General features: G+C 30.0%; 1 protein-coding gene across 1 annotated transcript; it reads right to left on the reverse strand.

The window, feature by feature from the left end:
- Positions 1-1,178: 1,178 nt before the first annotated feature.
- On the reverse strand, positions 1,179-24,084 carry lms (lateral muscles scarcer). Its single transcript, XM_016052627.4, has 3 exons — positions 23,469-24,084; positions 15,262-15,416; positions 1,179-1,657 (listed from the first exon to the last, which is right to left on the reverse strand). The coding sequence occupies exons 1-3, from the start codon at positions 23,626-23,628 to the stop codon at positions 1,388-1,390; spliced, it is 585 nt and encodes a 194-aa protein (XP_015908113.2). The 5' UTR covers positions 23,629-24,084; the 3' UTR covers positions 1,179-1,387.

Raw genomic sequence — 24,084 nt, forward strand, 5'->3', positions numbered from 1 at the left:
AAAAAAGCGAAAATTCCAATGACTTTGTGTTATATGTTGTTATTGTGTAAACCGTCATTGACCGGAAGGATTCAACTTGCTTCAAAAATCTCAAATGTTGATCATTTTTTTACGAAAATTTAAATAAAAATCTCAAATAATATAATAATCTTACTACAATATATATATATATAGAGAGAGAGAGAGAGCACAACTAAGACAAGAAGGATGTAAAAAAAAGAGAGAAAATTAAGAAAAATAAGTTTTAATATATCAATGCAAAAACTTTATTATATTAACTTTCATGTTTTCACTATATTTTTAACTTATGTATGCAATGTGCATATATATATATAGGTATATACACATATGCAGTTTTTTTTATTCCGTATCAGTTTGAGTATTTGAACCTATGTTTATTTTAATAATTTATATTTTTAAGACAAATAAAACTGATTTTCTAAAATTACTTTTTGGAATTCAGAAGATAATAATTAATTTTTTGTTGTTTTATAATTCGGAAATAAATTTTTTTGTGTACATTTGAGAATTTTCTTGCATTTTAAATGCTTTGAAGAATGTTGATTTTGAAAAAATTTCTTTACGCTAACACGCATTACAAAACAAATTTATCATAGATTTCTTTGAAATTTTTAGTGTAGATTTTGTTTAATGTTAGCGATGTTTTTAAATGAAAGTTAGAGTATAAGTGTGAATTTGTTGTTTTCATCGAAGTCTAACATAAATATTCAGAATTTTTCTTTTAGAATTCAATATTAAACAATGTATTTGGTTCTATTTATTGTTCGTTTGTTTTTTTCATTTTTTAAGATTTTAATTTAAAACACAGACAATCATTTCAGTTGTCTTGAAAAAAAAAATTTGAAACTTATGCATTACCATTTGCTGTAGATCTGTTAGCGGGATAAAAATTTCTAGTTTCTAAACTCAAATTTTCCCTTACTTTGAAAAATATTTTATAAATTTTTAAACTTGAGTTTGCATTCATTATTTTACAAACCCTATTTACCAAACATAAAATTAATACTTTAATTGAAGCTTTTTTTAAAAAAAAATAACGTCGAAACCAATCGAATAGCTTAAGAAAAATTAGCGCAATGCACGGTGACAATTTTTGCTTACACTTGAAAATCAGTTTATATAAAACCTGATTAAGTGCAGTAAGTAAACGACACCAATAAAAGCTCAAATTCTTTATTGTACAAGCAATTAACACTTTCTCCTTTAACGTGTGTTTATATTTCTTAATTTGGCACATTCCAAAACATAGACATTGTTTCTTATCTATAAACTCTATATGTAATTCAAAGTAGTATTTAAGAATCTTTGCATTGAAACATAATCACACATTAAAAATAAAGCGTACGTCTTTGGTATATAAACCATATCACTGAAATGGAGACATGAGATTGGGCGGAACAGGTGGCATATCTGGTACAGGTGAATCCAGAACGGGAGGCATACCCGGCCCCAGCATATTTGGCACCATGCCTTGAGTTTCCATAGGATAATTAAATAGCCACAGTCTATCTCCAATGACCATAGGCCTCGCTGCATGTAGACCCATTGATTGGTAATAGTGCTGAGCTAAAAGTTCCAAGTCTGTGCTATATTTCCGTTTCCATTTTGTTCTTCTGTTTTGAAACCAGATCTTTATCTGAAATTTAATAAAAAATTATTTGGGATATTTAATTAAACCAAGACATAAATTGATTGTAACCGTCAGTTAAGTTACTAGTCTAGTTCAGCTTTCGTTAAACTACTAAACGAATGTCTATCAATATGAAATATTTTAAAATAACACCAATATACGATCTTTTCAAATCTGGAGTTTGTAGTTAGGTGGGATGATTGTAACTGTATCCAATATCTTCTATAAAGCTTTTTACTTTTCAGGCTTATTTCAATCAGTTCATAAGCCTTAAAGCAAATTAAAAATTATATACAAAGATTTACTCAATCAGCCTGAATTTACATTGTATAGAGGAATATAGTGAATCAGATTAATTGAACAAGGCTTATTTGATAATTAAATAGTCAACTAGGCTTATTACATATATTTCTAATTAGCATAAAAGCAATTGAGCTCATTGCAGTGAACCTAAAAATTGTTAGACTTATTTTATAACCTGCGTTGAACAGCCAACCCGATTCTGAGTTTGCGACTATCAATGGTTCAACTCCGGAGCCTTGTAATTTTAAACCCAACCAAGAAGACAAAAGAACTCCTGGATAAAACATTGGGACAAACTTTGTTTAGTGGTGTACTTTTTGTGGACTAGATACTTTTAATTTAGCCTGCCATTCTGCATAATTACAATGCCCGGTTTTCAAAGAATCGAATTTTTCTAAATAACCTACGGCTGTTCAAAAGAAACCCCTTTGATTATAGAAATTATAACATTATTTGATTGTTTTAATGTTCATTTTTAAAATAAAACTTTTTTGAAATTCGATTTCTCATGAACTATTCGATCGATTTCACTCAAATTTTGTATTTTGCTAAACTTATATTCTTTAAAATTATGTGAAAAATCGTATAACTTACAATTCAAAAACTTTTCCTCTAATATTAAATAAAATGAACAAAAAATGATAAATATTTACTCAAAGTTATTTTTTGCATGGAATTATCCTTGGATAAATGAATTTTATAATTGGGTGCAAAAAATTATTAATTCGCGTACAAGGTTCTCGAGTTATGTCAAAATACGCAAAAAGTGAACCTTGGACCGCTGATCTGACTTAACTATAGGGACCATATTTTCCAGATTGCTGCTACCCCCTATATTTTGGGAGTCAGAAATCCGAATCCGTCGAAGAAGGTGTATGTTTATTCAGAGGAATTATGTTTTTGTATCTTAAATTGATTCCTAGAACATGAAGATCCCATCATTAGATCAAAAGTTAATCAGGGTGTTACTTTTTTTGTTTTGCACACTATACAGCATATTGATTTAATAAAATCAGTAAAATGAGTAAAATAATAAAATAATAAATAATAAAAGAATCAGTAAAATAATAAAACAGAAAAAATACTAAATTATAACAAGCATTGATTACTCACTAATTAAACAAGTACTTAAATTAATAAACAAGTCAATCTTAATTTTACAGTGTTTCTATAAAATTTGAAACACTGTAATTTTAACGAAAACGCAATTAAAACTGAAACATTTAACCGATGATTTTTGTAAAAAAATCTTTAAGAAAAAAGGAATTCCTAAATTCCAATAATTATAATAACTCCCAAATATATAATTTCAACGAATGTCTATCATCGATCTATGACATGATGAGGAGCTATTAAATAATATAAGTGGTTATTAAAGAGCTATTTCCTTATTTTATTTCATAACCGTCGTTGAACAGCCGACCCAATTTCGAGGGTTTGCGACTACTGATGTTCAACTCCGTAGCCTTGTAATTTTGAACCAATCCAGAAGACAAGGTAACTCCTGAATCAGTACCCCAGAGGTCTTGATTTGTTATGGGTACCTGGAGGACTTTGAGACTCGACAGATTTAACGTGTGCATCAATCACCATTTACTACACGGGCAATCTTCGGTCGGCGAGGATCGAACCCAGAACCTCTTGGGCCGCCCTACCAACCAGGCTATCCCGACCCCTCTTTCCTAATTGGTAATTGTCCAGCTTTAAATTGGGTACTTTTAACTAATCACATGGTTGTACTTCACCCGTGATGACTCAGGGGATAGAGAGTTCGCCTCCCAATGAGGTGAACCGGGTTCGTATCCCGGAAAAGATTGGTTGATTCTAATTCCTCACCCGGCTCCCACTGACCACAGTATTGACGTAAGCTATCCTCAGTGGCAGACAGATCATGGATAACAGTCCCCTAGCCGCCAGGATAATCGTGGGAGGTTTCAGTGGTCTTCCTCTCCATGCAACTCAAATTCGGGTTATTTCCACCAAAAAGTCCTCCACGAAGATAAATTTCTCCGAATGCTTTATTCAAGATTTCCCTTGTATTCTGGATTGGATTAAAAACTACAAGAATACGGAACTGAACATTGGTATTCGTAAACTGGAAATTCAGTCGGTGGTTCAACGACAGTTATAAAATAAAATGCTTTTTTCTAGTTATGTGGTTGTGCATGGCGTGTTAACGTTACAGTTTTAAGGCTTGAGTTTACTATCACGCTGAATCAATTTTCAGATCAAATTTAATTGGAAAGCAGCAAGTGATGTCACGCGTGTGTCGAACTTGATTATAGATCAGCGTAGAGCCCCTGAATTAGACGATAATGATAGTATAGTAGCCTTAGATCAGCGGAACCACGTATGACGTTGCTTGCAAGCATGTAATTGATGATCTTAAATTCAACTTACGATTGTCAAACTGATAAACCCAATTACATTTTGTACTCGTGGCTCATTCAAGTATGAGAGCACTACTTTAAACTTGGAACATAAAGAGTTTTAAAAGCAATATAAATAAATCACACTTAAATACTCTAAGTTCATAATATTAAATGGGACATTTAAATTAGTTTGAATTAAAAAATTCTGCCAGGTAATTGCAATTATTTCTAAAAATTAAGAATATGTCGTCTCCAATCTACAGAAATCAAAACTCTGTTGTCGATTACGATGTCAAAATATATCAGGAACACATAAATTGGACTGCCCTTCCATCAACAGTATTGGAAACCGTCTATACATATTTGGATAAAGATGATCAAATAAATATGTCCTTAGTCTGCAAAAATTGGTCAAATGAATATGGATCTCCAAGTGTTTGGAACAAAATAAAATACAACATATTTAGTGCGTCAGAACAGGAAACATGGCCAGAAATTAAAATGGCTCGAAAGTTTGGGTACATGTTCAATTGCGTTGAAATTTCAGGAAACCTATTCATTCGGGAAAAAATTAATAAAGCTAAGGAACAACTGCAGTTATTTTTGGAAGCAATTACTGCATCCAATTGCAAACTTTATTCCCTTAAATTTGAAAACACGCATAAGCTTTCTCAGTTTTTAAGCAACAATGACTTCTCTACTTTGGTTAGCTGTACAGTAAACTTCCTTCAAACTCAGCATACTCTAAGAAATGTCGAATTCTACAATAGTTTCTACAGAAAGGAAGACGGAGTTAAAATACTTTCAGCACTTTGCGAACGAAATTCGTTAAATATAAAAACACTAGCTCTGAAAGGCTTCACTAGGGACCGCTACGAAACAGGAGTTGATATCCCCAGATCACCAAATTTATTGTCGATGTACTGTTTCACGAACTTAACAACTTTAAGAGTGAACTATTCTGAGTTCTTCGAAGAAACGATGCACTTTCTGCTGGAGCTAAATGAGTTTCAGTTCCTCTCCCTTAAGAAGCTTTCACTAATCGATATAGAATGCCAGGGTTCTAAGCAAGCTCCTATCAATGGTATCTCTCCGATGGTGTGGAAACGTTTGCGAAAATTGAGTCCACAATTACGAGTAAACATGAATCTCGTTTATTCCTCTCAAATTCGGAAGACTTTTTCAGTTTATTTGGTTGACTTTATTCCGCTTCAATACCTGCAATTCAGACTGGAAAGGAGTCTTCAAGAATCTGAAAATCTGAATATAGGCCATCTGTTTCAGCAACTAAGCAACTGCCGAGCTCTTGATTTTTTAGAATCGTTAAGCATTTTCTGGATGTCTTCTATCGATGACATTTCAGTGTACCTCATCCCGTTTCTTCGAATTTCCAAAAAGTTGGAATTACTTCAAATGTCTTTTGGACAATCTGTAGACGGTTTCGACTCTGTTTTTGAGTTTTTGCTTGTGCATCCACCGGAATCTTTAAAATCAATTTATATATCGGTTACCACAGTGGATAATGAAGATGATTACATTGATCTGATGATGATGGCCGAGGAATATATTCCGCTGTTTCAAATCATAGGAATTAATCTTAGATTACCGGAACCTCTTTACAGAAGGAGAAGCACACGATTAATGAATCGATAATTCAAGAAATAAAAATCGCAATTAAATCCTATTGTCTTTAATCTTTATTTTTAACCGTTAAATTATAGTTATCAGTGCGTAGATTATACGTAGTTATCGATGCAATTATATTATAGTATTCAAGTACGTAGTTTTCATCGAAAATTTAAAAATTAGAGTTTCGAAAATTTTCGACAAAATAACTAACTTGAAAGTGTGACATTTTAATAATTTTTATATACTGGAACCAGGGTACAATTTTGTTTTTCAAAATCAGTAGCAAAGTTTGCTAATGCTAAAATGTGATACCTAGTGACGTAGTGTGTTTATCTCGATCTTGATTGGCTGTTGAAACGTGGCATTTTTTTACGTTAGCAACCGTTATAGTATCAATTCTCCTAAGGAACGCATTCTATATTCTTTCACAAAAATTTTAATTATTTCACTATATATTTCTATTTTAACATCAAGACAGGTAGGAAACCATGTAAAACATAAACAAACTAATTATGTATCGAAGTTGCCAGGTACACATAACAAAAATAAGTCACAGTTACTATAAAATACACAAGCAAATAATAATTTTAATTTAAATAAAAGACGTAGACGAGCAGGAATTGTATTTCAATGAATTCAATGTGCGATACGGTGGTGTATTTAATTCTAAATTGTGAGGAGAAACTTAGCTTGACCTTAACACGCCATTTTATTTATAAGCGATCAACTGCCACTGACGTCATGGGTCATATGTGTGGGTATCCGTGGTCTTCTTCTTGAAGTGCAAGTACTCAATTCATTATAATCATTTCTGTGTGACTTATTGCAATAAAGCGATCACTGAATGGTAAATATTTATACTCATATGAAATTTTAAATAATCAAGTGTTCGATTATGTTATACGTCCGTAGTAATAATGTCGTACGTAAAATTTCGAGAATATAAAAATGATGTAGAAATTTACGGAGCTGAAGTAAAATAACTAACTGTTACAACTGCCGAGTAAACAATTAAAAAATGACGTTGATTTACGACGGCATTGTCGCAAATAAAGAACGTCAAAAAGTGATTACTCAAATTCAAAATTCGTGAGTCGAAATAACATCTATATTATATAAAACGCTAATACGTGCGTACGCATGTATGTATGTATCAATAAAACCGATGATATTTCTTTTCTCGCGATGGCAACAGTTTTCATTTTTAATTGATTGGATTCGGCGCGCAAGAGCACGTAGTGAGCAACCAGATAACAATAACCAGAGTGAGCATTATCAGGTTGTTCAATTCAGATTCATGCACTAAAAACATGACAATATTTAATTTAAACTCAATTAGGAATTAATTAATTAATTGAAGTGAGAATTCTTTAAAAGGCCGCTGTTGAATTGATATTTTTCTACTGGGAGCTACCTAAACGTCTAAAAAACGTTTAAGTGTTTGTATTGAATGCATTGAATTTTTTTAATATTTCGCGTTTATTTATGCATTGAATTTTCACGCTTTAAAATGCAGAATATCAGTGAAGCAATATTTGATAATTTATTTTGCTAATATGTTTCTTATTTAGCAAATGTTTTGATTTTTTCACCATGTACAATCTAAATAGCTAATATACTTTTTTAAAAGCCAATAAGAACATTGGTAGAATTCTTCTACATAAGTACAATACTGTGTCTTTGATGATAAAATACTATGTCTTTGATGATAATATATTATGTCTTTGGCGAGCGAGCGCAGCGAGCCATGGTTCACGGCGTGAACCACATAGGATTGCGTAGCAATTCTGGGGGGTTGGCGAGCGTTAGCGAGCAGGGGGCGGAGCCTCCTAGTTATATTAAAAATACGTATCAGACTTTGCAACAATGCCGTAAAAACGAAAAATAGCTCAAACAACTGCCAAGAAAACGATCAGATTAAGAGGGTTAACGACGGAATAGCCTTGAATCATGTGCATGAAAAAGTGATTACTCAAATTCAAACTTCAAGTGTTGCAATACTGCCGTATTAAAAATACCGAAGTTTAAAAAATAATATGTAAATCGTAGAAAAAACGATTGATAACTACCGATAAAATAATCGGGAAACGGTGAATATTTACGATGGAATTTACATCGTTAATCGAGAGCGTCATGGAAGTGATAACATTACATCGAAAATCACGTGTCGTAATAACATTGTATAAAAAATATCAGAATTTGAAAAATCACGAGAAAAAAGACAAGAAAACGAACGAAAATCCAAATAATCAAAAGTTACGTGCAATTTTGGCTACTGCATTTTTCTGTAACTAGAATTTGGCTTTTTTTTAACTAACAATTTGCTACTTGCTAGTCGACGAAATCGCTGCCTGCTGGGAACCTTTATCAACTCGTTTCGCTTCCCAACCCACAAGATTGCTTCGCAGTCGTCTTTTCCTCTCGTAGTAAAACAAAACAAAAAAAAAAATTTATTTTTTTTTAAATGAAAAAACATATGTATTCCATTTATATAGCTTTTTCTATAGTAAGCTATATTACATTTTTAATTTTTGCAATTTTAGATTCAACTTAGAAACTTGACAAAGGAACAAATTCGTGATTACAGTAATCCTTTTTATGGTCCGGGATAGCCCACTTGGCTGGACGCTGGACTCACGTGTTTTCTCACATGAGAATGGTAGCTCGAATCCAGCCGGCAGAAAACTCTCCGTGTAGGGAATAGTGACTAGTGCACGTTAAATCTGTCTGGTCACAAAGTCCTCCATGTTCTCATAACAAATTATACCTATGAGGGTACCAAATTGGAGATAGATCGTTCCCTGGTTCAGGTCAAAATTACGATCTGTGGATGAATGAATGGATGTATGAATGGGTCCGCTCTGTAAACGGTGTGGCTTATGGGTGAGGCAGAAGTCGAATTATTGGCCATAGATGGCACCACTGGAAAACAAGTACAATCGCACCCCCTCTGCCTTAATGGCCGACAACAACAACAGCAACAGTAATCCTTATCAAGTTAATCCATGTTAAGAGAAGTTCTACAAAAACATCGTAAGTTTGTCCAACAACAAAGGTACTCTTACTTTTAAGAAAATAATTCTTACCAGAACCTCTGTTTGTAGAGAAAAACTTACTGATACTCGTCACGATTTTTAAAGCTTTATTCAGTGCTCACTGCTCTTACCATCCCTTGTCTTTGCTTTTCAACGAATTTTATTTCTCGTGGCAAAGAGAGATTTTCTCTTTTAAAACGAACGTTATTTATTAATTTTACATTATTTTCGGTAGTAAACAAACTCTCCCAAGAGTAAATCTGAGGCAGCAATTCACATTTACCAACTTTAATCGCAATTTCAAATGCATATAATTCTCGAATAAAGTATTAAGACAATTCTGTAGATTTCTTTCAATAAAAAAAAACCATAAGAAGTTTTTTTTTTTTTTTTTTTATTTATTGAAATGAATCCATATTTGAGTTACACTAAGAAGAAAAACAGGAAAAAACCTTCTAATACTAAGGTTTAAGCTGATAAATGCAATAATTGTTCATATAAATTATTGCATTTATTTAACTAAGCGAAAGTTTCTGTTATTAATATGTAAATGATAATAAACTTAGAATACATTTGAAGTTTTCACAGTTCGGTGCAGCACTTGGTTTCTTTATTTGTGCTGTATTATTTCCATTATTTCAGCCCATTTCCAATGAAATATCCTGTTTTTTGTCACAATATCAGTCTATTTAATTTCCGTAGGTTCAAATAAATTAATATCACGAATGATTGAATTCTAATCTGTACTCTTTATCTTTAAAATTTTTCATATTTTTTATGCAATTTTGAATCGAATTCAGAAGAAAAGAACTATCAAGACTAACTCATTCTCAGTAATTTTTCGGTGCAAATTCTAAAAAATTAACCAGCATCTCTGCTACAAAGCACACATTTACCTTTTTTTTTTCCAACCCAACCGCCAACGAATTCTATCCCTCAATTAATTACAACTGAGAATTGTTTCTCTATACAAACTAAGTTTTTTCATTTATGGTAACGTAAATAATGTAACCCTTGAGAACCAGCGGAAGAAGAAAAAAGCACCTCCCCCGTCCGCACCCTCCAAGTTCATGTTTACAGAAAAGTACGTGTATGTACTAATACGAAATGTTATACGAGATGATATAATACGAGAGTACAGAATTGAGATCCTGTTCCTGTGATCTAGGATCACTAAAGTCAGAAGGACTCATTTTATATGTGCTACCGTGGGCCGTGAAGGGAATCGCTTGACCATCTCTAGCGATCTTGAAGGGATTAAAATAATACAGATGAGTACTCTGTATTATATCTTACAATGATATAATACAGATAAGTACTTATTCTTACAATTAGGGTGCTAAATCTTCGAATTTATTTGCATTACTTGTGTATGTGTAAATGTTTCATTTCACAAAAACACCAGTATATCGTTATAACACTCTCAATACATTTAAGTTAGAGCCGGGATAGTCTGGTTGGTAGGGAACTGGGCTCATGTCCAAGAGGTCGTGGGTTCGATCCCTGCCAACCGAAGACTCTGCGTGTAGTTAATGGTGACTGATGCTCGTTAAATCTGTCGAGTCACAAAATCCTCCATGTTCCCATAACAAATCAATACCCTTGGGGGTCCTGATCCAGGAGTTACCTTGTCTTCTGGATTAGGTTCAAAATTAAACTCAAAAATTGGGTCGGCTGTTCAACGACGGTAATAAAAAAAGTACATTTAAGTTATAAACATTACTTCCTGATTTTGTTTTTACAGCGTCAATATATAAACAAAATAAAACAACATCAATAATAGTAATAATAAATCGTTCATTTCTAACTTAAAATGAGGCTTTTACCATTTCATTTCAAACTAGCTGAATACCCGTTCTTCGTACGAGGTGGAAAAGTAAAGAAAACAATTAATACTGAACAATGCTACGAAGACTTATACTAACGCAATTAATAAAGCTAATAAAATTCCGATATTTTTTTCTTATATAGTGTTATATTTCGTCTTTCCTTGTGGCTTTACGTTATTGGATTAAGCAGAGCACGATTTTATTGGTTAATATCATCGAAATAAAGATTAACTGTATTCAGTATTATTTTGAATATCACAAAATCAAAACATGAACTACAGTATTTAAGTTTTGTTTTTTAAACTTTCAATATTTTATACCCATAAACAAATAGACAAAACACAAACTACATTACATTAGGATTCTGGTTTAACGAGGAACTCAGATAATAAAAAAATCTACCTGAAGAAAAAAAACAGGAAAAAACTAGAAGGATATGCTTTCATATTATATTTTTATTGCGAAGTTAAAATGTATTTATCTATCGTAGATTGTTTAGCTTTAAAAAATTTTATCTAATTTTCATCTCAAGTAAATTAATTTATGAACGATTTCATTATCTACATTTTCTGCAACTTGAAAAAAACTATTCAATATATTTTAATAAATCTGCAACACTATTATCTGTCAATGTTTCAGGTTTAGAAAGTTGAAATTTAAAGACGGTGTTTTAAAAAATAAATATGTACCGAAAGACTTTTTAGTAAGAAAGAAAGAAAGAATTTATTTTATAAGATTTGATAATGCATTGTTGGTTTCTTGTTTAAATTATTCTTGATTTAATTTAATGCTTTTAGTAAATTATTTACCTCGTTAAATAAAAAAATAGTAAGAATTTTAAAAAAAAACTCTTGCTATAAGATACACTTTAATATAAAATACTGTGGAACTCTAAATAATCCATCTTCATTTAGAGAAAATCCCGACTAAGGTTTTCGAGAAAAAAAAACAGTTATGAACGTTGAAAATGGCTATCAGAAAATCATATTTATTCTTTAATTTGGTTGCTTAAATTTAATTTGAAAAGTTTGATGAGAAAAACTGATGCAATTTTTTATTAATGCACACCCTTTTCATAATATTCAGTATAATGTTGGAATTTTTTTTTTGAATTTTGCAATAATTTTTCAATGGAATTTTAGATAAATAATTTCATAAAAGCAACCGAAATATAAATAAAATATGGTTTACTTGTTGGCCATAAATATAATTACAATTTTCATAAGTTATTACTGATTTAAAGAAAAGTTCCAACTCTAGGAACCCCTGCGATCTTTTCACGCTTAGCCTAGGGTTCTGCGGAACACATTTTGAGAACCGCTGTTCCAGCACTTTTTATACTGAACCAAAGAAAAGACTCTATTTTTCTCGAAATATCCGGAATCTCTTTAAATACGGAATCATATCAAAGTGGGTCTTAATGCATTTGTTCTATTATTATTTCAGCACGAGTTCTTAAAAAAAACTCATATACTTATATTTTTGTTTCATAAAAACACCCTGATTAGCATCCTGATTACCCCAAGTTTAAATTATATGTTCATTTAAAAAGCGATATCTAAGGCAGAAGAAAAAATTTGCAATTTTTAAACATAAAATGGTAAAAACCTTTAACTTTATGTACATTTTTAGTCCTGTAATAAATGTATTTATTTTTCGCATTTTATTATATTAAAGGCAATTCCTCTTTCTTTATGACTCCTGTGGAATCCAGTTCTGTTCCCCAAATATTTGAAAAATCTTGGAAATTTGTTGGCATATTTTTTAAAATACCTAGAATTCTAAATATTTATATTCCAAAATACCTATGATTTCCAAGATCAATTCTAGATGACAAAAATATTTCTTGCTTTTGATAAAACTGACTAAAATATTATAGTTGAATTTAAATTTCTTCAATAATATGACTGAAACATCCAAGACCCCTTAAAACTTTATGTGTTGCGTTGAGGTTGTATATTTCTGAAATTTTTTTAGTCACCCAAACACAAATATCAAGATAGTAATCAGATATATTTTGAATTGAAAAAAAAAAACATGCTCACTTCACTTACAAATTTATAAAAATCACAGGTTTTACAGTTTCTTTTTTACATGGAATGAATCTATATCTTTTTAGAATTTTCCAAGACATTAAGCAAAGCAACTCTAATAAATAAAATATAATGATTAATAAATTGATATGATGATTAATACATTAATACAAATTTATAAATTAAATGTAATAACTGCTTTAAAACTTCCCAAAATATGATGAAAAAAGTCAGATACTTAAAATTCGATTTCTCGGAAAACTATTCGACCGCGCAAATTTTGTATTTTGCTATGTAAAATTGCACTCCTTAAAATGATGTAAAAAATTTTATACTTCACAATTCAAAACGTTTTATACGTTTAAATTGAATAATTAATAAAAAATAATAAATATTTAATAAAAGTTTTTTTTTGCATGGAGTTATCTTTGAATCAACAACTTTTATAATTGTCTGCAAAAACTTTTCAATTTGTTTAATAAGGTTCTCGGGGTATTGCGAAATACATACGCAAAAAGTAAAATTAACATTAAGAGGTCAAAACTTCGAAGCGCTCTTCTGACTTGGCATAACTATTAGGACAATATTTCCCAGATTGCGGCTACCATCTAGGTTTTAGGGATCAGAAATCAGAATCCGTTGAAAAAAAGATATGTTGATTCAGATAAAGTATGTTGTTGTGCCTTAATTTGTTTGTTTTTAAATAGCGCTTGAGGTCACCCCCTCGGACCATTAATTCATTAAATCAAAATTTATCCAGGGTGGTCCTGTTTTTTTTTTTTCTTTCTGCGCTGTATCGTGAAAAATAAATAAAAATCGAGGCACATATTTGCACTAAAAGAAATTTAAAATGAAAATAAGAAAAATGGAAAAACAATCTGCGTGTGTTAGACTGAAGATTATCATTTCTATTATCAAACGCTGTTACAATTTAAATAGCAGCTTTGATTTTATTTTTCATCATCGTTTAGGGCAAGAAACAAACGATAACAGATTTGAAAATTTCGACAATAAAATATATTTTTTGACATAGAAGTAGCTCATGTAAAGTTCATTTTACTAGCCAATATAACATCTTTGAAAACTAGTATTTCAATTTCTGTTTCGATAAGAAACTTCGTGGAATTTAAAAGTAATTTTGTTGGTAACTGCACATATTTAAGTTAAAAAATCAAATTTTTTCTTTAAAAAAATATTTTCCGTGTGTTTTACTAGATCATTTCAATAATCCGATAAGTCTTGCATTCATTCAAGAACAGGGAAGGGGTTAATTATTAATTTTGATAATAAAACCGAATGATTTTCAGAGTTATTCCTGAAGAAAATATGCATTTTATTGTAAATTGCGAGTATGCAACTTTTTCCTGCAAATTGCGAAGGATTATATGGCATAATCCTTTAGCATACAACAACAAATAGCATAAAAAAAAAACAGCATAATATGGCAAAATCTTATCGTAATAAAAATTGGTTGCTGAAAATAATTTTAAGTCTTTATCTACAAAAATTTACGACATTCACTATTACTTTTACTATCAAAAATGAAAAATATTAAAACTATACAACTGAAGTAGCAGTGGTTGCCTTGCACGTAATTTGCGATAAAGTTAATACATTTTTAACTATATACAGTTTCTTTAATTGAATTTTTCTGAAATAATATAGAATTTTCAATCCCTTTTATCTTCACTCTTAAAATTTTTCAAACTTAAATTTATATTTGATAAAATTCATTTTCAATAACATTTTCATATCAGAATTTAAATATTTATTAATTGGCATTTCATTATCAATCAGAAATCCCCCCAAAAAACTGATATTCATTTATGTATTACAACATAGTTCGTAATATAATATCGTCAATCTAATCCGATTTAACCAACACATTGAATAGAATTGATATTCGTCATATTCTTAATAAATTACCCTCCAAACTTCTAATAAATACATAATATATAGTTTTTAAGAACATTTAGGCTTTTGGCCTACATTTCTTCCGCTTCAGACCACTGTGCGGCTGCTGCTATTTAAACGATACAACCGCGAGAAAGGATAGGCCTTTGTTCTGAGAATTACCAGGCACATCGCTCTCTACCCCAGGAAGCTGAAAGTCTGCCAAACGAGGTCTTCTGCAGAATCGATGAAAGTCGCGTGCACAAACCTTCTACTGTCCCTTCAAAAGGAAATCGAAATAGGAAAGATCTGGTGAGCATGGTGGCCAAACTGCGAAACCTTGTAAGAAGTTCTGCAAATGAGCCAACAGATTTGCATTTTATTTCCGACTATGCTTTCCTTTAGGATGCTTTCCTTTAGTTACCTTTCTTTTATGGAACACTCTTTTTATTATATTACTATGATGTAGAGTGGAAATTAATATGGAGTATAATGAGAGTAAGAAAACTGAATTACTTGTGTTTCCGATAATTTCAGTTGTTTTGCTAGTTGAAGTCTCTTGGAAACTGATAAGTACTTGTTCTTTTCGAATTCTACTTCCAGTGCCTTAATTTGTGATGAAGTAAATGCAGTTCTAGCCCTTTTTCGTTTGTCATCTGATGCATTTTCACCTATAATAGAACATATATTTAGATTATGTATTTGATTATACAGGGTATTCTGTAATCACCCCCTTAATATATAGCTTGAAAATCCTTCTCAAAGAGGAAGTTGTACGGACTTACACATTAATGGTCTTAAATCAATATTTATGTGAGTTTTGTAAAAAAATTTAGCACTCATTAGTTTATGTTTAGAATCACCATAATTGTATACTAATCAAAACCAGCTTATATATCACATAATCACGAAATCGAAAACTGATTCAGCTTATTATTTATTATTAATAAAATAATAAAGAATGATAGTAAAAGATAGTCTATGAACTAGTCTATCACTTGCTCATAGTTAATTTAAAAGTTAGGTGGACCATGTTAAAGTTTAAATTCGCTGCAACCTTAATATGTGTTCAAGTTGAACCCTATTATCTTACTTCATCAATTTAGTTACGCCACACTTCAATTTAAAATCTTACTAGCAAATTTACACCATTATGTTCAACATTGAACCTAATTTACCGTGAGTGTGGTGTAAATTTTCAAGCCTTGTTTCATTTGACTTAATTCTAATTTTAGCTCAAAGTTTCGTTATCTTACTAAAAAATCGTAAATGTCACCAACGATAGATTTGAGTGTTTAACTTAACGTTGAATTTTATTTTGCTGCGCAAAAATTATAAAAGTTAGAAACTTGAAATTACTAAGGTGTGTAGAAAAGTGAACAAGAATTGCGATGGAATAAAAAAAATAAACATTCGATAATTATTTCAAGAATTATTAACTGTTAAACTTATTGGAAAATGTACCCTACACTTCACTCTACATGCCTCAGCAATGCAACTAAAGCCTTTTAATTTTGACCTCATGAAAAAGACATATTAGCTTATGAAATTAACGTAGAGTTTTTTTCAAAATTCCAAACTCATCGAATGTTAAAGCAATTCCAACTGCATTTATGCAACAACAAAAAAATTATTATATTTTTTTTATATTTTATTTATTTATTTTTTGTTGTTGTACAAACTCTATAAGAATTAGAAACTTGAAAATACGAATTAACACTTTCAGTAAAAAAAAAAATTGGTCGATGATGTAAAAACTAACAAAACTAATTAATAAATAAATAATAAGGGAGATTAGATGATGCCAGATATATATTTATATCAAAATTTTTAAAAATATAAAGACAGAGGAGAAACAGAAATTATTTCCAATGCAAACTGTCATACAATATAAAGTTATCGTTATATATTGTTATCAAGTAAAATTACTTCTCGTTGTCCTACATTCTGTACTACTAAGTTTACTTTTTTAAAAAAAATACATTTGATTATTTTTTAAATCTAGTTATCCTTTTATTTCAGTAAGATTAACGTATTCATAAAAAGCGCTTACATAAAATTACAATAATTTTCTAATTTATAAATAAATTTATCCTTTTTTAGCGTTTTTTAAGAAAAAATCTTTTAAGAAGATCAAGAGACTCAAAATGAAACGGATAGCAATCCAATCGTAATTTTCGTAAAAAAATTATCCTCTTCCTCCCTGATCTTCAATGATGAGTGAGAAGCAATCACGGAGGTTGTTGAGCAAAGGGAACAGGAGGAGCGAGCCGCAGAGTATTTTTTTTTTAAATCTTTTATTTCATTTTTGAATAATAATATGTGACTGTGCATATTGCGATTAATTTATTTCTGAGAGCTGCGGTGGTTCAGAGAATAGAACGCTCGCCTCCCAATAAGGTGAACCGGGATTCTCCGAGATAACTCGCCTCCCAATGAATGTTGTGTGAGTGAGGAATGTTTAGATAAATATACTTTCGATGCTTACTTGTGTGAGCAGCTGAAATGATCATAGCCTGGTAATGTAATTAGGACCTTTTGTGGAAGGCAATTGGATGGATAATGTAATTAATTAAAAAAGAACTTTCTTTAATTTTCCTAACTTACTTCTGTGAGCAGATGAAACGATCATCGCCTGGTAAATGTTCATTTTATATAAATTGAAGATTCTTTTGATGGAAACTACCAGCTAAGAACACAAAACGTACAGCAAATTTTTTAATACTAATTTAATTATTACTTAATGCAACTTAACAAAATGAATAATAACTATAGTGTTGCCTATCGATAGAGAAATACCGAGTTTAATAGTTCATAGGGCAAATACATCGATTAAAACTGATTAAGGTGTTAGCATCAAAGAAGTGTTTAAACAGTCAGAATATTTAAATACAGTTGTGTTGTGCATTCGGCTTGATTAATATTGTTTATACGTTGTGCATGATAATTTTGAAAAGTGACCAAGCTGGTTGCCGAAGGCGACTAGTTTAAAATAATTATCTAATTGTAAACGTAATTATAACAGAGAATATTGCTAAAAAAGGAAGATAATTAAAAACTACCGGTAACTACTGTTAAATAAGTAATGTAGCTTTACGTTGATAAAAATCTAGATCTTTTTTGTTTATTAATCATATTATGTGAATTTTCTTGAAACTAAGAATACACCGAGTATAATGAGAAACTATTTCAATCTGTTATTATTTTATGTCATGTAAAAAAATAGAATATTCTTCAAGTATTTAGTAAAATGAGACTTTCATGGTACGCAATATTATGTCAGCGCATTTGACATTAGAATCAAAATTTAAAGTTGAAGTAACATAAAGTTATCTGTTGCATTATTAAATTTGAATGTTTAATTATAAATTAAATATTAACACTATTTTAATAAAACTTTGAATTTTTTAAAAATAACTACATCAAAATCCATAATTTAAATATTTTACTCAGTTCTCAAATCCATGTTTAATTTTTAGAAAAGATATTCTTATGTTAGTTATACTTTTGAATTTTGATTTTAATATCAAATGTGTTACGCAATATATAAAACTGACATTTAAAAAAAATTTGAAAATCTATTTTAATTATGAACTAAACTACGTTTTTTTTATATAAACTAGAGGGCTGCGCCCCCTGCTCGCAAACGCTCGCCAACCCCCGAAAATTGCTACGCAATCTTATATGGTTTGCTTCGCAAACCAAGCTCGCTTCGCTCACTACTAACTTAGGTACATTGCAAATGGACAAAATTTCAAGAACTTAAAATAATCATTAAAATCCATATAACAACTTTTTTAAAAAAAAAATTCAAAAGCGTAACAGCACGACTGAGACTTATTTTTCAATGAATAACTAATAACAATAATGGAATGCTCTCTCTGGTTATTTCAGTTTCCGTTTTTAAAAGCGCTATATGTTGAGCCACCTCAGCTAGATTTGGCTAGAACATTTTTAGCGGAAATCATTGGTCTACTTTCTAGCGTTGCCATTCGGGGAGTTGTAATGAGGCTTTTTTTTGTCGCCGTGTAAGAGAAATATATATATATGTTACCGGCAAAGTATGAAATTCGGCATTGTATAGAATGACTAGGCATTGTATAGAATGCCTAAAATTAGACGGCAAAGTATGAAATGATTTATATTTCACACATTTCCTAGGCATTCTATAGATTGCCAAATGAGAAACCGGCAAAGTATAAAATACATCTCCGATTCGTTTCAAATATCACCACTTGGCAAGGCTCGTGACTTTTAACGCGTGGCTCGTGACTTTTGACTAATAACAAAAATTATTTTTTTACTGAGCTACATGGAAATGGAGGAATTTAAAGAAATTTACATGGAAAAATTTAATGAAATGTAATTCAAAATATCATTCAAGCCTGCCATGTGGCAACAAGTAGGTTAATTTCATATTTTTTATATGAAAATTTTGTTTCCCTTAATAAAAAAGGCTTAAATTTTGTTTTGCATAGCTTTTTAATTTTCTTTCCACATTTTGAATAAATGTTTTTCAATGGAACTCTCAGTATTTTTTTCAGAATAACATTTTTATTTTTGACAAATACATGTTACTGTAAATGACCGAAATCGGTCGTTTTACATTTATTCGATATTTTAATATTTACTGACGATAGATTCGGAGAAACATCAGTGTAGGGTATACCGGGCAGTGGCACTTGACCTTAAAAAAACATCAGTGTAGGGTATACCGAGCAATGGCACTTAACTAGAACTAGTATGCCTGGACCTTTGGTAAATGTCCGAAATATATACTAGGTCTAGTTAAGTGCCATTGCCCGGTATACATTTGCCCGGTATACCCTACACTGATGTTTTTTTTACGATCAAGTGCCATTGCCCGGTATACCCTACACTGATGTTTTTTTAAGGTCAAGGGTCACTGCCCGGTATACATTTGCCCGATTCTCCAAGCACTGATGTTTCTTCTAATCTATCGTCAGTAAGTATTAAAATATCGAATAAATGTAATTATACCCACAAATAAATTAATATGAAATCGGATGTAATAAATATTTCGGACATTCACCAAAGCGACTAAGTGATTGTCAACATTCAACGGTGAAAGTCAACAACCACCAATTTCTCTCATTCACAGTAACATGCACATCATTTACATAATAATCTCATCAGGACGATTATTTCATACTTTGCCTAAATAACATTCGGCATTGTATAGAATGCCTAGGCAAAGTATGAAATATTTCTCACATTTCATACTTTGCCTAAAAACGTCAGACATTCTATACAATGCCGGCGTTTCACACTTTGCCGGTGACATATATATTAGGATGTGAAAGCAAAAATATGAAGCCGTCTGTAATTTTCCACAAGATGTTCCATGAAAACCGTCCTTAATAAGTATTTTAAGAATCATTATCAAAAAGGAAAACAAATCTGCACACACATTTGGGATTCTAAAACTAATATTTAGTCGAGGGAGAAAAAAAACTCAAACACAATTGAAAACTGGCAAATTACAACAAAAGAAAAGATTTTAATAGCAATTTTGAAAAAAAAAAAAAAGCTTACTTAAAAGTTAAAACTTAAGGATATCTCTAATAATTATCTTTCAACTTTTCTCTGAAATCAAATCTGTTTTTGTGGTTTATTTCATTCGCTCTCCTGCGCAGTTATTAAACAGATTTTGATATCGATTTCATTATTTTTTTACTCGGTGAAATATTAATTTGCATCCCTCAAAGTATATACGTTTTATTGTATTTTTGCGAGACATTTTAAAAATGCATATTAAGAACGGTCTTTACGGAACACCTCGGATATAGTTATTAAATGGAAAATTCTGCAAATGACATGAAGTCGAAAAATCGGCAAACTTATTGTTTGCCAATACGAGTTAGACCCCTTAACTAATAGAATAAGAAGATTCCTAATGTTCAAAACTAGTGAAGAAAAATATTCATCATTAGTTGTTTTAATCATTAATATAGATTAAATATTTTGATGGTGTCTTTTTTTATTTTATTAACTTTATTGTTGAAAAATATTGCTGAAGCATACTCAAAAGTAGGACTTTTACCGTTTAATAAAATTTCTAATATTTTATCATACACGTTTATCATAAAACGTTTTATACTAACTAGCTCATATTAAATTTTGAAAGATAAAATTATTATTCTGTTATTAAGATTGTTGATGAGCCGAAGTTGCACAGAAAACAAAATATTCATTCAATTTTCTAATACTTGTTTATTACACCCTTTCGAAACCCGAGCTTTAAATAATGATCAAAAAACTTATTTTTACTTTGAAATATGTGACTTTAAAAACTAACTCAACTAATAATTTCAATAAAATATTATTTTTTTAAAAAAAACGTTTATTTAATTAAATTAAATTAACTTTTTTAATTTTTTTTATTTAAAAAACGATAATTTTTTAATTTTTAGCATTTTTTGTAAATAGTGGGATATTTTATAGTGTTTTTCTTCCCAATTTGCTCGTGGAATAAATTTATACTGAACTCAAATAATAAGATATACCATAAAAATGCCCAATAGGTTTACTTGAATTTAATTCTTTACTTATAATTTTTCATTTTAATTAAAAATACCAACCGGCGAGAGGGAATCCAATTGTTTGCTATAATAATATTATTTATATTATTCAAGAAATAATATTAAATATTACTTTTAAATAAAATTAATATTATTATATTAATTTTATTACATTAATATTATTATATTAATTTTATTACATTAATATTATTATATTATTTTTTAAATATCGTTTTTATAATATTATTTTTGTAATATTTCTTTAATATTAATTTTTTAAGTCATAAAATTGTACCAAATGTTTACTAATTTTTTGAAGCTGGGATTCATGAGGATATAACAAGAAAGTTTGTATATATTATTATTATATTATTTTTAATGAAATTAATATTATTATACTAATTTCATTGCATTAATATTGTTATATTATTTTTAGTATCATATTTATAATATTATTTTTATAATATTTTTTCATATTAATTAAGTGATAAAATATTATCAAATGTTTAAAAATTTTTTGAGGCTGGGATTCAAAAGGATATAGTTAAGAAAGTTTGTTTTGTATACAACTTTCTTCTTTTTCTACATTTTTAAAGCTGGTGCTTCAAAACCCAATAAAAATGCCACTTGAAGCTTTTGATTTTTCTTACAAATCTCTTCATTTATGCTTGCTGGATAAAAAAAAAGTAGTCACCCCTCCAGAAATCATGAAAAGCATAATTATATACTATGCAACTCAGCCTCTAGACTTGACAGCACCTTAGTAAGGTTGCAGGAAATATACACCACGCTATGGTTCAAATATGCATAGCATTATGGTAGCTTGTTATAGTTGAACCGCTTGTTTTGGAGATTATATAGTATATGGAAAATGACGCAGAAATATTATAAAAACAGTTAATATGAAGGAAATGTGCAGAAATATGATAGAGAGATTTAGTATTAGGAAAATGAAGCAGACATATTATAGAAAGAGTTAATGTAAGGAAAATGAAGCAGAAATATAAAAATGGTTAATATGAAGGAAATGTGGCAGAAATATATTATAGCAAGATTTAGTGTAAGAAAAATGAAGCAGAAAATATATAGAGAGAGTTAATGTAAGGAAAGTGAGACAGAAATGTTACAGAGAGATTTGGTTTGAGGAAAAAGAAAAAAACATATTAAAAAGAGAGTTAACGTAGGAAAAATGAGGCAGAAATATTACAGAAACAGTTATTATGAAGGAAATGTGCAGAAATATTATAAAGAGATTTAGTATTAGGAAAAAGAAACAGACTTAGAGAGTTAATGTAAGGAAAATGAAGCAGAAATATTGAAACAGTTAATATGAAGGAAATGTGGCAGGAATATAGTATAGAACGAGTTAGTATAAGAAATATAAAGCAGAAATATTATAGAGAGAGTTAATGTAAGGAAAGTGAGACGGAAATATTACAGAGAGATTTGGTTTAAGGAAAAAGAAATAAACATATTAAAAAGAGAGTTAACGTAGAAAAAATGAGGCAGAAATATTATAGAAACAGTTAATATGAGAGAATGTGGCAGAAATATATTATAGAATAAGAAAAATGGAGCAGAAATATTATAGAGAGAGTTAATATACGGAAAGTGAGGCAGAAATATTATAGAGAGAGTTAATATACGGAAAATGAGGCAGAAATATTATAGAGAGAGTTAATATACGGAAAATGAGGCAGAAATATTATAGAGAGAGTTAATATACGGAAAATGAGGCGGAAATATTATAGAGAGATTTAGTATAAGGAAATAGAAGTAAAGATATTAAAGAGGGGGTTAATATAAGGAAAATGAAGCAAAAATATTATAGAGAGATTTAGTATTAAAAAATGAGTCAGCAATATTAAAGAGAGAGTTAAAATATAGAAATCGAAGCAAAAATATTATACAGAAATTTTAGTATAAGGAAAGAGAGGAAGAATTATAATAGAGAGATTTAGTATAAGAAAAATAGGGCAGAACTATTATAGATATAGTGTAAGGAAAATGAGGTAGTGCTATAATAGAGAGAAATAGTATTAGTAAATTGAGGCAGATTCATTAAATAGAGAGTGAGTATAAAGAAAATTTAGCATAAATATTTCAGAGAGAGCTAGTATAAATTTTATAATTCTTCATAACTCTTTGAATAAATAATAATAACAACGTATAACAACTTACTATCAATTGTTGTATCCGAATCATACTGGGGTAAATTATTGGCACTCGTAGACTCGTCTGATGCACTAATAGCTGAAGAATTTGAATGTTCTTTTTGTCCAAGTAAGCTCTCGATGCAAAAGTTTGTGCTCCACGGTTTCACTTCCTTGCAATTATTCATTTTCAAAACTATTCTTTGGCGGGAATAGTATTTAGATAAATATTTATATTTTAAGAAGCAGAAACACCATTTTTCTGAAGAAAAATGAAGTCCTCAAAGCATTTTAAATCTTTTCCTAATAGGAAATATCATATTTTATTAAAAAAAAGCCGTGTCTTAAATCTTTAATATTTTAATCACTAAAATTTTAATTGGTCAATCATTAAAAGATATTGATTGGTGTCTTAATATTGCTAATCAGCGCTGAGATATGCTTGTTATGGAGAAGGCCTATTAAGAGCTTGGACCGATATGGAACAGTTTCGAAATCTGGTGAAAATCTCACCCAGAGATCATCAAGTTGAAGTTAATAATCGTTGATGATAAGAACTTTTACGGGATGGTCCAAAATAAAAAGAATAAAAAAGCGGAGTACAACCCCCATAGAATGTCCCCGCCTATCAAAAGTGATTCTGT

This window comes from Parasteatoda tepidariorum, chromosome 2 (assembly GCF_982258835.1).
Source record: "Parasteatoda tepidariorum strain Cologne lab strain chromosome 2, Ptep-v5.0, whole genome shotgun sequence".
Taxonomy (NCBI): Eukaryota; Metazoa; Arthropoda; class Arachnida; order Araneae; family Theridiidae; genus Parasteatoda; species Parasteatoda tepidariorum.

Bases quoted from the DNA above. Each gene is read 5' to 3' on its own strand.
- lms (XM_016052627.4), bottom strand. From the start codon at position 23,628: ATGAATAATTGCAAGGAAGTGAAACCGTGGAGCACAAACTTTTGCATC. The intron at 15,417-23,468 runs GTAAGTTGTTAT...GTTCTATTATAG, and splicing joins TTCGGATACAACAATTGATA to GTGAAAATGCATCAGATGAC. The intron at 1,658-15,261 runs GTAATTCAGTTT...ATTAAATTTCAG, and splicing joins TGAAATTATCGGAAACACAA to ATAAAGATCTGGTTTCAAAA.